Source organism: Bombus huntii, unplaced genomic scaffold (assembly GCF_024542735.1).
Source record: "Bombus huntii isolate Logan2020A unplaced genomic scaffold, iyBomHunt1.1 ctg00000077.1, whole genome shotgun sequence".
In the NCBI taxonomy this organism is placed as follows: Eukaryota; Metazoa; Arthropoda; class Insecta; order Hymenoptera; family Apidae; genus Bombus; species Bombus huntii.
In genome coordinates this window covers 369,693-382,361 of record NW_026099335.1, presented here as the reverse complement: position 1 = coordinate 382,361, position 12,669 = coordinate 369,693, and the positions used below count along the sequence as shown (strand labels likewise).

Genomic DNA, 12,669 nt, shown 5'->3' with positions numbered 1-12,669 from the left:
GGATATGTTAAATCTTTGTAAAAAATACCATATCATTAGTATCATTTTAATCGTTCTAAAGGATTTAGCCGCATAAAGCTGTGACCCTTGGAAGAATCGATGTTCACGCGTGACAAATTGAAATTGTGCGAAGGTTCCGGTACGAACATCACAAGCCGAACATCGATACCAGGGGCACAGGCACATGTTCTGGGTTCATTATATATTTATAAAGGGCTGACGATTCAGTGGATGGTCCGGGTAAATTTAAATTGTAAATGAACGCATTGCTGGTTTCAAGTAAAAGCCTGGATAAGAGCGGATATGGTATGAGAGTCTGTCGTGGAAAGGGGAACAGGCCGCTTTTATTTGTAAAGTTTGAATCTCCTCGATATTGAAGATGTTGAAGCTGCAAGTATGTATTTCATTTTAATCCATTCGAGACCGAGATTTAATTGTAAAACGATACCTAGGTGTCGGTACGATCTGAATGTTTAGTTAGAATGATTCTGTGTTTTACTCTCTCCAGGGTATCCTTTTCATACTTTGATTTTAAATCGATGACAATCTTAAATAGTATGCCTCATATTTTTAAAATATAAAATTATATACTATGTTATTCTATAATGTATTAGGTACAGTTATATATATATATATATATATATATATATATATATATATATATATATATATATATATATATATATTATATTATATTATATTATTTATTACATATATATATATTATATATATATATATATATATAATAATAATATATTGAAAAAAATATGAAATTAACATGATATATACATTACTACATAAGTTATATATAAAATATATATACTATACCCTTGCCTACTGACTGATATGAATTTCTTTCGGTCTCGAATGCGTTAAAAGAGAGCGCAAAGAAGACGAAATTACTTATTGTAATTAGTAAAACGACCTGAGAGGCAGACAGGTACAAGAAAGAAGGAATATTATATTAGCGGCATTATCATGTTTTTGCTCTCTTTAAGTCTTTCATCGAGACAGACAATCTACAGGTATTAATCGACCAATTTCTCCAAGCTGATAACTTCGAATTGATGTTTATATATAAGAAGTGTTATGTGTTAATCTGTCTAAATGTTTAAAAGGTGTTATAAATTAAATGTTGTTAAACGATACGTAATTGCCTTTTGATCGTAAATTTTACTATCAAGGGGTCTTTTATGTATGCGTAATCATTGTGAATTATAACAATTTATGTGATCGATATTAAAGGTGTTTAAAAGCATATTATTATTATATATTATTATTCTATTCTCCTATATTATTATCCTATATTATTATAGCATTCCTATATTATTATAATATCCAATTACATGTTGATACACAAGATATACAGATTATTATTTATAACGTTTTGGTTTTCTTAATTGAGTCATTCATTTAGTACAAATGATAAGAAATTAGTAATAATTCGCAAAAAAAGGATATTGTAGTAGAAATATTATAAAAAAACATTTTCTGTTTTAGTGTAGAGTTACTCCTTCTTACAGACAGTGTCGTACAAATCTGTACGTCTCTGAGAAAATGTAGGTATCTGAGCCCTTACTTCCTCAACAACTTTTAGATCTGATAGAAAAAAGAAACATACGAAGTAATAAGTAATGCTTACTAATAAATTCAACAAATACAGAGGAAGATGGCTAAATCGATAAATTAACGAGACTAAAAATTAATTACATCATGGATCTCTCGCTTTTAATTTTAAGCTGTAAATTACCGATATCGGTGACTGCCATATTCTCTTGAGTTTCCAAATCGTAAAGAATCTTTCCCCAGGGATTGGTCAACTGTGTATGTCCCCATGCGACGTAACTTGCTGAAGGAACACGAGCCGGTGATATGCAAGCAACGTATAATTGATTATCATTCGCTCTGGAACGCTGAAGTAATGACCAGTGCAGTGGTCCAGTGGTCATATTGAATGCCGCTGGATATATCAGCATTTGGCAACCTAACCCAGAGAAGCAGGAAATATGAAGCCACCGAATACCAATTAACTTCGTAGTTGCACGGTTCACATTCCATCATTTCTGAATATGCGAGGACAGTCCTCTTATTGTGCTTTTAATTCTTTTATTTGTTTCATTTTCAGCAAATATACTGGTTTTTTAAATTAAGCTTCTTTTTATACAGATATTTAATTTTTTGCTAGTTAAGTATTGATCGATTAAGTTACTGTACCTTTGTTCCGATAAATGCGTGCCATTTCCTCGAATCTAATATCATAGCATATGCCAATACCTATTTTGCAGCCCTTCACATCGAACGTCGTTAGGGAGTTACCAGGACTGAGTGAATCACTCTCTCGAAAAGTAATCTTATTAGGAATGTCGATGTCGAATAGATGTACCTAATAACATAAAAATGTAGTCGCTAATTCTATTGCTGCAACTTTTGTAATTTAATATCAAAGTTACCAACTCCTAAACTTTAATTATTTTTTATTTAATAACTGACAGCGTTTTTATCACTTTCTTTTATTAAAAAATCTTATCATTTAATAATGTTTAAAAAGGAGAAAAAATAAGTATTTTCGTATGTGAAAAATTTATATTACACATTACAACAAAAATGGGCGTTTTCCGTATCATAACGTATTTTATAAACCGTAAATTATAGAATTGGTTATAGTATACGTATGTACATATGTATATTCCTAAATTATTCCTAGATAGAGTCACTTTCTTCACCCCAATATTTTCAAATTCAAAGCCATAAAGGAATATATTACTTACCTTTCGGTGTTTTGCTATCAAAGTTCCATCGGGACCCCAAATAGTACAGGTATTGTACAATTTATCGCCCTCTATTTCAGGCATCGTACCACCAACTACATAGATGTTGTTTTCTTTAGCTGCATTCGATAAAGCAACGCTCGTTTCACCATCAGGAATACTCTCGGCGTATTTTCGAAAGTACTCTGCATTGCAATATTTCAATTAATGAAAAATAACTGTCTTTTGTTCCAACCATAAATTAAATTGAAATTTTTGTCAGTTTTTTATTTTTTAAATTATTAAAATAACTAAGTTTTATATCTCGACTTAATTAAATATGCAATTACTTAGCTAACAGTATATATAATAAATTGTTTCTACAGGTTCAAAACGAAAAATGAATATTTAGAAATATTTAATTACGACAATGCTATTTGTGTTAGCATCAGTGGCTTGTTACTCTACGACTTTGCTAGTACTTTTTGAAACATAAAGTTAGTTTTCAATTAACACTTATACTAGAGGCGGAATTATAAATGCAAAATAATTGATAATACCAATTTATAAGTACCTAATTATTAGTATCTTAAAAAATATATTTATACAAAAATCACGATAATCATGAAAATGGGGAAATCCTATATTCTCGACTCAATTCACAATCTTTATGGAAGTATAAACGGTAAGGTAATTTGTCTACTTTTACTTTTTTCTATATAGTTGTTACACACATGGTAAATTATTGAAAAAAAAAACAAATTATTACGTATTCCATATGGTGAATTAAAGCATTCAGGAAGAGCTATAATATCAGCATTGCGCTCTTTTGCGCTAGAAATGTAGGAAACTGCCCGCTCTACATTTTTGCGTTTTACTTCATTTACTTCAAGTTGTACCAACGCCAAGCGAAATGCTAAAATGTTGGAAAAGTTAAATACATTCGGTTATATATTTCCCATACTTTTTATCTATAAATACTTTTTACATAGTGAATACTTACTCGACATCGTTCGCACTACTTGTTTAGCGATGTTTGTAAGTATCATAATGTTGAGGTTATGTATGGTACTACTCAATATCAACATTACGTAAGCAATACGCAGGGATTTTTAATAATTCTTGGTAAAGTTTAGGACATTAATTTTGATGTAATTGTAAACATTATTTGTTCACAATTTGTCCATTTACTTTGCAACAAAAAGAACGCATCTGCAAGCGTGTTAATCGGATAACGACGAACTTCATTTCGCAAACACCGACACGTGAAACATTTTGAAGTTACGTCGACGCGAGAGTAATTGGTTCCCTTAAATTCCTCAATTTCCATTTCTTTCGCCATGTATATTCGAGTATTGCATTTGAATTGCAGAGCAGTCGAAAGTAGAGGAGCACCTCGCCGATATATCGACAGGAACATGAATTTTTTTTCATAGGGCGAATATTTTTTCCATTGAATTATTAAACCGAGTCAAATTTTCAAACTCAACCACTTAATTTAATCGTTTTACATAAAACATTTCAATCTTTTTTCTTCTAAATACTTTACCTATATTTCATCTGGCTGAATATTCCATATTTTTAAAGCTTGTTGATAATTACAAATACGTAATTATCATTCTGAAGCTAGAAATTTGAAGTAAAATTGCTCTGCGCGAAAGGAAATAATTCAACGTTTTATATATAGCTGTTAAAATGATATAAGTTTCAGTAAAATAGCTTCACTAAAATTTGTGGTTTTTTTCCTTTTCTATTTTTTTTTTTTTTTTTTGGTTTTATGTGTTCAAGGGCGAACGTTCCCTCTCATTTCCTGTATTTTTATGAGGAATTTAGCCTTTTTACACCACGAGAGCCTCAACGTTTTCATTTTCACGCTTACGCTACGCTCGTTAAACACGTTCTAATGAGACCATGTGCTGACATTGCGAGTTTTATTATTATCGCACAATAATTTATCATTTTAGATTTCAAATATTACATTCATACATTTTTCGTTGTAAATTTCTTTCTCTATTTAAACAATTTACCATTGTTGCTACAATAAATCAATTAATTAAATTAATTGATCAGTTTAAACTTAAAATATCATTTCATAAGTTTTCGTCACTTGAATCTAAAAACAACAGAAAACGGATCATATTCAACGATCACAAAACGATAATAGGACATTGTGTTTCTTCTGAAGGGCATGAAATTGTCAGGAGATTATGCCATAAATGAAATTGGAAGCTGGCTGGTCAAAGGGATTAAACTCGGTTAAACTCAATTGTGCTATATTGCACAAAGACTTGAGAACTGCTACCAAATATCTACTAGCTTAAAGGTGTGCTGATTACACCTTACAAATTGTAATTATATTTCAAATACAATCTCCTAAGTAATAAGTAAATTAAATTAATACTTTACCTAGAATCTGTGATACATTAATATAACAAAAATACATTTCTTAAATTATTCATTAATTTGCAATGTAATTAGAATATTATCTTTATTTTCTGGTGTCTTTATTATTCTTAAAAGATACGCTGCTTGTTTGCAAATTTAACACTACGTATGCTATTAATAAATCATTTTATATTTAATTTTGCAACCTTCAATCATTGTTAAAATTGATTGATAATACCGTTGGTTAATAGAAATTTGAAAATGCTCTCGTTTCCACTCGATTAAAAGGTAATTGCACAAACTGTCACAGTGTTGACTACAAATCACGTGTGTCGTTCTATTAAATTTATACACAATAGTATTTATTCTCGTTTTAATTTAAAATGAAATGTGTTATTGTATTTTTTTTTTTATTTATTTGTTGAGATTACAATCAATTCTCGCGTTGAGAATTTTCAGTAATTTTTCTGGCGTGGCGCAGTGACATGGCTGTTTATTTACAATAAGTTAATACTTATTATAGATAGGTATAATTTATAAGTAATATAAGTAAGTGCATATGCTTAATTTGGATAATTAAATGAATCTAACGTTTAGGTCTAGCGGGTAGTGCCTCTTCAGCCTGCGAATCTGGTCCGTCGTATCGAGTAGTCCAGTGATTAGGGGGTTTCGGTGTTTGTTGATTCTTTTGCTATATCTGTCGCTATATTTTGCTATTTCCTCTTTGACGGTGGGTATCTTGAGGTCGCGGTGTATTGTTTCATTGGTTACATACCAAGGTGCGTCAATTAGGGATCTTAGCGTTTTCGATTGAAAGCGTTGGAGTATTTCAATGTTGGAGTTACTTGCTGTTCCCCATAGTTGGATTCCGTAGGTCCAGACAGGTTTTATTACGGTCTTGTAGAGGGTAATTTTATTCTGTATATTTAGTTTGGAGCGTCGGCCCGTGAGCCAATAGAGTTTTTTTAGTTTGTCCTTTAGTTGCTTCCTTTTATCTGAGATGTGTGTCTTCCACGTTAGTCTCCTGTCCAGGGTCATGCCCAGGTATCGGACTGTGTCCCTGCTAGGAACTGTTGCATTGTTGATGGTGACCTGGGGGCAGGTTTGTTTTCGGAGCGTGAAGGTTACATGTGAGGATTTCTTTTCGTTGACTTTGAAGCCCCATTTGTGAAACCACTTTTCCATGGAGTCGAGACTTCGCTGGAGAGTGGATGAGGCTATTACCGGGTCTGCGTGGGTAGCCAATAGCGCTGTGTCGTCTGCAAATGTCGCTATTGTTATATCGTTTGATATAGGTAGGTCGGCAGTGTAGATGGAGTACAGTAGGGGTCCGAGGACACTACCTTGGGGTATGCCGGCTTCTATTGGGAATGTTGCGGAAGTGGCGTCTAGGCATTTAACCATGAATTGTCTATTGGTTAGGTAAGATTTTAGGATGGAGTAGTAGGGGTGGGGTAGGATCTTTTTAAGTTTGTATAGTAGCCCTTCATGCCATACTTTATCGAATGCCTGTTGGATGTCTGGGAAAACCGCTGAGCAATATTTTTTCTTTTCGAGTGTTTGGCTGATCGTATGAGTTAAGCGGTGGATTTGCTCTACTGTAGAATGATGTTTTCGGAAGCCGAATTGGTGATCTGGGAGTGTTTTCAAGTTCTCTAGGATTGGAAGGAGTCGGTTCGTGAGCATCTTCTCGAATAGTTTGGACAGGGTAGGTAAAAGACTGATTGGGCGATAGGAGCAGGTTTCGTATATCGGTTTACCGGGTTTAGGGATGAGGGTAATCAATGAGATTTTCCAAGCCTTAGGATAGTGTTCCAGGCGAAGGATAGCATTAAAAATCGATGTGATGAGTGCTATCCCTTTTGTGGGAAGTTCCTTGATTGCTCTATTGCCTATTAGGTCGTGTCCTGCTGCTTTCTTGGGGTTTAGGCGACTGATTGTTTCTATAGTCTCTGCAGAGGAGAAGGGTTCGATAGGAGGGGACATTTGGAAGGGGGTGTGCAGGTATTCAGTAACGTCCGCGGCGGCTTTGGGGGAATGGGGTTTGAATACTTTTGACAAGTGTTTTGCAAACAGGTCGGCTTTTTCTATAGGGCTTCGCGCCCATCCACCTTGCGGACGGCGGATAGGTGGGATTATTTGTGGGGGGCGTGTGAGTTTCCTGGAGGCCTTCCATAGTGAGTAGTTGGCGTCGGCTGTGGGGGATAAGCTGGCGAGGTATTTATGGAAACAGTCGTTTTTATAGTTTCTTAAGGTTCTGGATAGCTTTCTAGTTGCGTTGTTAAGTTTGCGTTTGTCCTCCGGTGTTCTATGGGTCTGCCATACTCTTCTTAGTCTACGTTTTTCTGCTATTTTTTTTTTAGTATGTATTGGGGATATTCTTGTTTGCTGTTAGATGGCTTTGTCGGTGTGGAGAGGCGGATTGCGTTTATTATGCTCGTGTTTAAGTATTCCGTGGCTGCTTCGATATCTTCCTTTGTTTTTAGTGGGGTGAAGGCTCTGAGGTCGAGTGTGTAAAGACTTCTCTGAAGAGCTGCCAGTTGGTGTGTTGGTTGTGAATGGAGCCATTAGGTGTATTCTCGATGATTGTTGAACTGACTGTTGCTATCACGGGAGAATGATCAGAGGAGAGATCAGCCGAGGAGTTGATCTGGACGTGTCTTGATGGGATATTTTTAGTTATGAAGAAGTCGAGAAGGTCGGGTATTTTGTTGGTGTCAGTGGGCCAGTATGTGGGTTCGTATGTGGTGAGGTAGTTGAGGTTGTTGTTTATTATGCTGTTTAAGAGGTTTTTGCCTCTTGCTGTAACCAGTCTGCTGCCCCATTGGATGTGCTTGGCGTTATAGTCTCCTCCAACTATGAATCTATTGCCCAGGGTGTCCAGGAAGTTATCAAAGTCTTCTTTGGCGATGGAGTGTCTGGGAGGGCAGTATACTGCTGAGGTGGTGATTGAGCCATGACAGTCTTCTATTGCTACGTTTGTTGCTTGGAGGTAGTCTTTCTGGAATGATGGAAGTTTGTAGTGCTTAATACTTGCTTTGATTATTATTCCGGTGCCACCGTGGGCCTTTCCGCTGGGGTGTTGGGTATGGTAGAATTTGTAACCATTTATTTTCAGGTAGCTCTTGTCGGTGAAGTGGGTTTCCGATACGAGCATTACGTCGATTTGCTGGTGTTTTAAGAAGAGTTCTAGTTCAAGTTTGTGTTGCGCTAGACCGTTGGCGTTCCAGAGTGCTATGCGCCTTGGTTTTATTTTGAGTCGGGGCGTGCTAATTTTTCCACGATGAGTGTTAGTAGCGATAGCAAGTGATTTATTTGCTCCGATTGTTTCTCTATTAGCTTTTCAAGCCTTGAGGAGTTGTCTGTGTTAGGTGGGTTGGGGACACTGTTTTGGGGAAGGTTCCTTTGGCTGTTCGGGTTATTTTGGATGCCTTGTACTGCTTGGGCATAGGAGGTTGAGGTGGAGATGAATTTGGAGATGGTAGGACTGGGTGTTTGGTTGGTTGAGGGGGTTGGGGTAGTCGTGAATTTCGGCGGGCTGGGTGTTTGGTTGGATACCTCTTTTGCTCTGAGCTTAGGGTACCTGTTCGTGTATAGTGTTTTATATGCTGGGCAGCCTTTGTAGTTGGCAGGGTGGTCCCCTTGGCAGTGGATGCATTTCGCTGGGGTTTCCGGTGATTTGGCGCACTGGTCAGTGGAGTGAGTGCCTGCGCATTTAACGCAGCGGAAAGTATGGTTGCAGTATTTCTGCGTATGACCGTACCTTTGGCACCTTTTGCACTGCACTATTTCTTTTTTCACGAGCGGTGGTTCGATCTTTACTATCGCGTTCATTAGGCGACTGATGTTGTAGATTTCCTTATTGTTCGGCTTTTGTTTAATGTCTAGGAAGAATAAGGATAACGGGTCTTTCGAGACTCTATGCCTTATATTACTTACGTTGATGACTTCGTGGCCGAGTTTTGAGAGTTCGTATTTTAGTTCGTCTATGTCTGCTGAGTGGTGTATGTTTCGTAGGACCACCCGGAAAGGCCTTTCCTGTTTGAGCTGGTAGGTGTGGAAGTTGGCGTTCAGGGTCCTGAGTGTCTTGGTGAGTTTTCTGTAAGCTTCTGGGTTCGTCGGTAGTATTTTTACTTTGTTGTTGCTTATCTTAAGGTTATATTCCTCCTTGCTGATATCTCTCTCTAGGGACTTGATCATTGTCTGTATGTCAATGACGTCGTCCACAAATATTGATGGGGGAGGGGGGATTCTCTGTGAGTGTTGGTTTGGTGGCGGTTCTACGATTTCCATGGCGTCGTTTGAGGATTCCAATACGGCGAACCTGTTGTGTGTGTTTATTTGCGTTGCTGTTTCTATTTTCCTTTTCTTTGTAGTGTTAGCGTCGTTAGTGCGGAGAGTTCTGCTACACTTCTGCCACGGGGGGGGGGGGGTAGCACGGGGTAGCTGCGAGTCTGCTCCGGAGAGCCTGGTCGCGGTTGCTGGGCCATCATCGAGCTAGTTAATTCGGAATGAACAACTAGTCGTGAGGCTGTGAGGCTAGTATTCGGGTTGGGGTTAGGTGCGTGGGATTTTCTTCTCCCTAAAGGGTAAGGGACACTTAGCTGTGTTCTCTTTCGACTCAGATTTCTCAGATTTCTTGAACGATAAATGTTTATTCACTCTAATGTCAATGAGTACACTTGATACAGGATTCGCGATTGTATTCGGTTCGCGAATGCGCGGTTATAAGATAGAGCTTGGATAGCTACGATTCGAGATACGCTGCGAGTGCGGACAATGATTGCACGAGATGTCGAGAGCTTAGATAATTATTCGGCTCGAACCGTGTAAGTATAACGATCGTGATATACTGCGGTAACTCGCGGTAATAGACTGACATTTTTGTCGCGATGCTGCTGCGGAGGAAGACTCGTTGGGATGTGTCTAAGGATGCGAAGGCATCGGATTCGTTGAGAAAAGCTTTGAGAGGGTGTTGCTAGCGGGCAGCGTCGTACGTGAGAGATAGCAGATTTCTCGTGTGTCCCCGTGGTAGGTGGTCGACTTCGAGACTGATAAACAAAGACTGTTTGTCTCTTTGGAGGACCTTAGCTAAAATAAATCCTAAGATTTATAGCGGTCCCTTGGCTAGCTGGAAATATTCGGTACGAATGTATCGACATCTGGCAATCATCTTGTCCGCAGGTATAGGGTCTTTGTGTCGTGCGTCACGCGACGTAAACTGTTGGGAAGTTTACTGTCAAGTGCCGCCACATGTTCAAGGAAAATGTATCTGCAGCCGGTTATAGCGGTATTTACGTTACGGATGATCTATGGGAAGATTCACACGAACAAACCTTTATGGACTAACCAAATTTATTTTGTTATTAAAAACGATCTACAGAACCGATCGACGACTGGTGTTCAATTTAAAAATTGCTTCTCTATAAAAGCAAGAAATCTAATTTACATCGTGTTCTTCATCTGTCGCCTCCATATACATCCTGGTGGCAATAAAATTCTGAATTTACGAGAAATCCGTATTTCGACTTAAGCTTATCGATGTTACCGACTGGACAAAGCCTTCGAGAGTTTAAATTAACCGATCGACCCTTCGATGAAAGGGCGAGCAAGTGCCAGGAAACTATCGCGGGAACGCTCGTAAAAGCGCGCAATGGTTCGGCGTGGTAACCTAGGAAGAGGAACAGGTGCGACTGAATCGTAACGGTTGTCGTGGCCCCTTTCAAACGATCCGTGGCCACTCTTCAGTTTCGGCGTCATTAACCCTTCCCTTCTTTCTTCCTGGTTCACTTAGAAACGAAGAAAATTCCGGAGGTAGTTTGCTCTTAGCAGCTGTCATTTTTTTTTTTTCTTTGTTTAGTCGACACGAAGCATTTTGGAGAATTTCTGTGATTGCTTCGCGAAGGTACAGAGGATAAGAAAAAGCGCTCTTTGTTCGTTGACGACTTTCTGTCAATTAGAAATAAGAGTAAACGGCATAACAGTTTTCTTCTTTGCCACTGTATACGTAATTTTTGTTAGACTTTAACAACTCGTATTTTTCGTGAGCAAATACTGTCGAGTGGTTATACACTGTATATGTGAAGCTTCGTTTTCTTCGCGCGAAATATCCATGTTGTTCTTTCTATACTTGTGTTCATATATCATGACGTTCAGCCTACACGTGCCCGAGAATGTAATGTAACAGATAATTGGGTTCGAGCTGTAAATCTTTCATTTGCAGCATGACGCGAATCTAACAACACTTCTTTCCTTGTTCAGATCATGAATATTTTTGTCGCGTGCAGGTAGAATCATATGTCTAGAGTATCCACGGGTTTCGTGTTTACTTATTTCTTTAACTAACTTCGGTTTTAACCAACTTCCTATTAACCAGCAAATTAATCAAATACTTTCAGAATCAATGACAAGAATATACCGAAAAGTGTCGAAAGAATTTTAAAGAATTTTACAATCATTTTCCTAAAAGTTATCTTGAGACGTATTGTATCGTTAGTCTCATAGAGTTAATCACTTTTCTCTAGAATAATGCTCGAACACAGCTGTAGCTTTCTATAAATTTCCTCGATATTCGATTGAATTTCCCGAGATCGTTTCCAATGACGAGATCGCAGCAGTTGTTACGAAAAATATCGGAAGAGCGAAGAACGCGTATGTGTGTCTGATCCATCATTCACGATAGTCTCTACGGTCCATGCGTATGATCCATCATCTGCGTAACCGTTTTACAATCCTCACCGTGGAAATGCCGATCCGCGATGCTATTCTCGCGCGCACTCGACCGCTTAAGAGCATCGTCCAGAGACGTTTCCATCATACACAAATAACTTTGTTTTTCTTCTTGCAGTCGGAAGCGTGGAGAATTCGATGTTTCTGGCTGATCTGTTGTTTTATCATTTGCGCGGCATTTTTTCGCGGTTAGAAGAAAGATGAGATTAATATCTTTGTGGTATTTTGATACTTATCGATCTGCCGATAATGTCGGTGCTGGTAGGGGAAAGCGTAGTTGAGAAGAAGCGCGCTTTTTCGATAAATTATGAATTATGGCTAACGGTAATTCACGCAATTTACATAATCTAGATGGAACAGACGCTTTTCAAGATCGCTTGTCGACTCATTTATGTTTATAATTTTCAGGAGAAGAAAATCTAAACCTTGAATATATTCAATTCGAATATGTACTGTAGCCTAAATTCGGGTCTTTTTTCGGCTTTCAACGATATCGATTTTGTCTCGATTGACCTCCTGCCGGTTTACGTGCTTTTATTCTTCCTCCTTCTTCTTCTTCCGGTGTCCAATGATTCCTTTGAAAATCGACGCGGTTCGTACCGAAGCGTACGCTTCCGATGCGGAAAGTACGCGATCGAAGCGCGTGGCTTCTGACCGGAAGCGTAGCCTTGCAAACGCGATTAGATTGCATTAGCTACGAGACTGAAATTAAATCTCGAGTCGGAATTGTATTTAATTTTCTTCGGGAAGTTCGATGCCGGAATCGAAAATTAGACGATTGAATAGGGATTCCTAGTTGATTTTAGAC

At 37.9% G+C, this 12,669-nt stretch overlaps 1 protein-coding gene and 1 long non-coding RNA gene across 2 annotated transcripts; both read right to left on the bottom strand.

Moving 5' to 3' along the window:
- Positions 1 to 1,239: 1,239 nt before the first annotated feature.
- LOC126876491 (omega-amidase NIT2-like) lies at positions 1,240 to 2,931 on the bottom strand. The gene is made up of 4 exons (XM_050639355.1): positions 2,769 to 2,931; positions 2,215 to 2,383; positions 1,751 to 1,984; positions 1,240 to 1,599 (listed from the first exon to the last, which is right to left on the bottom strand). Exons 1-4 carry the CDS (start codon positions 2,850 to 2,852, stop codon positions 1,508 to 1,510), a joined length of 579 nt encoding a protein of 192 aa, XP_050495312.1. The 5' UTR covers positions 2,853 to 2,931; the 3' UTR covers positions 1,240 to 1,507.
- Positions 2,932 to 3,374: 443 nt separating this feature from the next.
- LOC126876495 (uncharacterized) lies at positions 3,375 to 3,848 on the bottom strand. Its single transcript, XR_007694231.1, has 2 exons — positions 3,751 to 3,848; positions 3,375 to 3,663 (listed from the first exon to the last, which is right to left on the bottom strand). It is a non-coding gene; the product is annotated as an uncharacterized LOC126876495 (long non-coding RNA).
- Between the last annotated feature and the right edge of the window lie 8,821 nt (positions 3,849 to 12,669).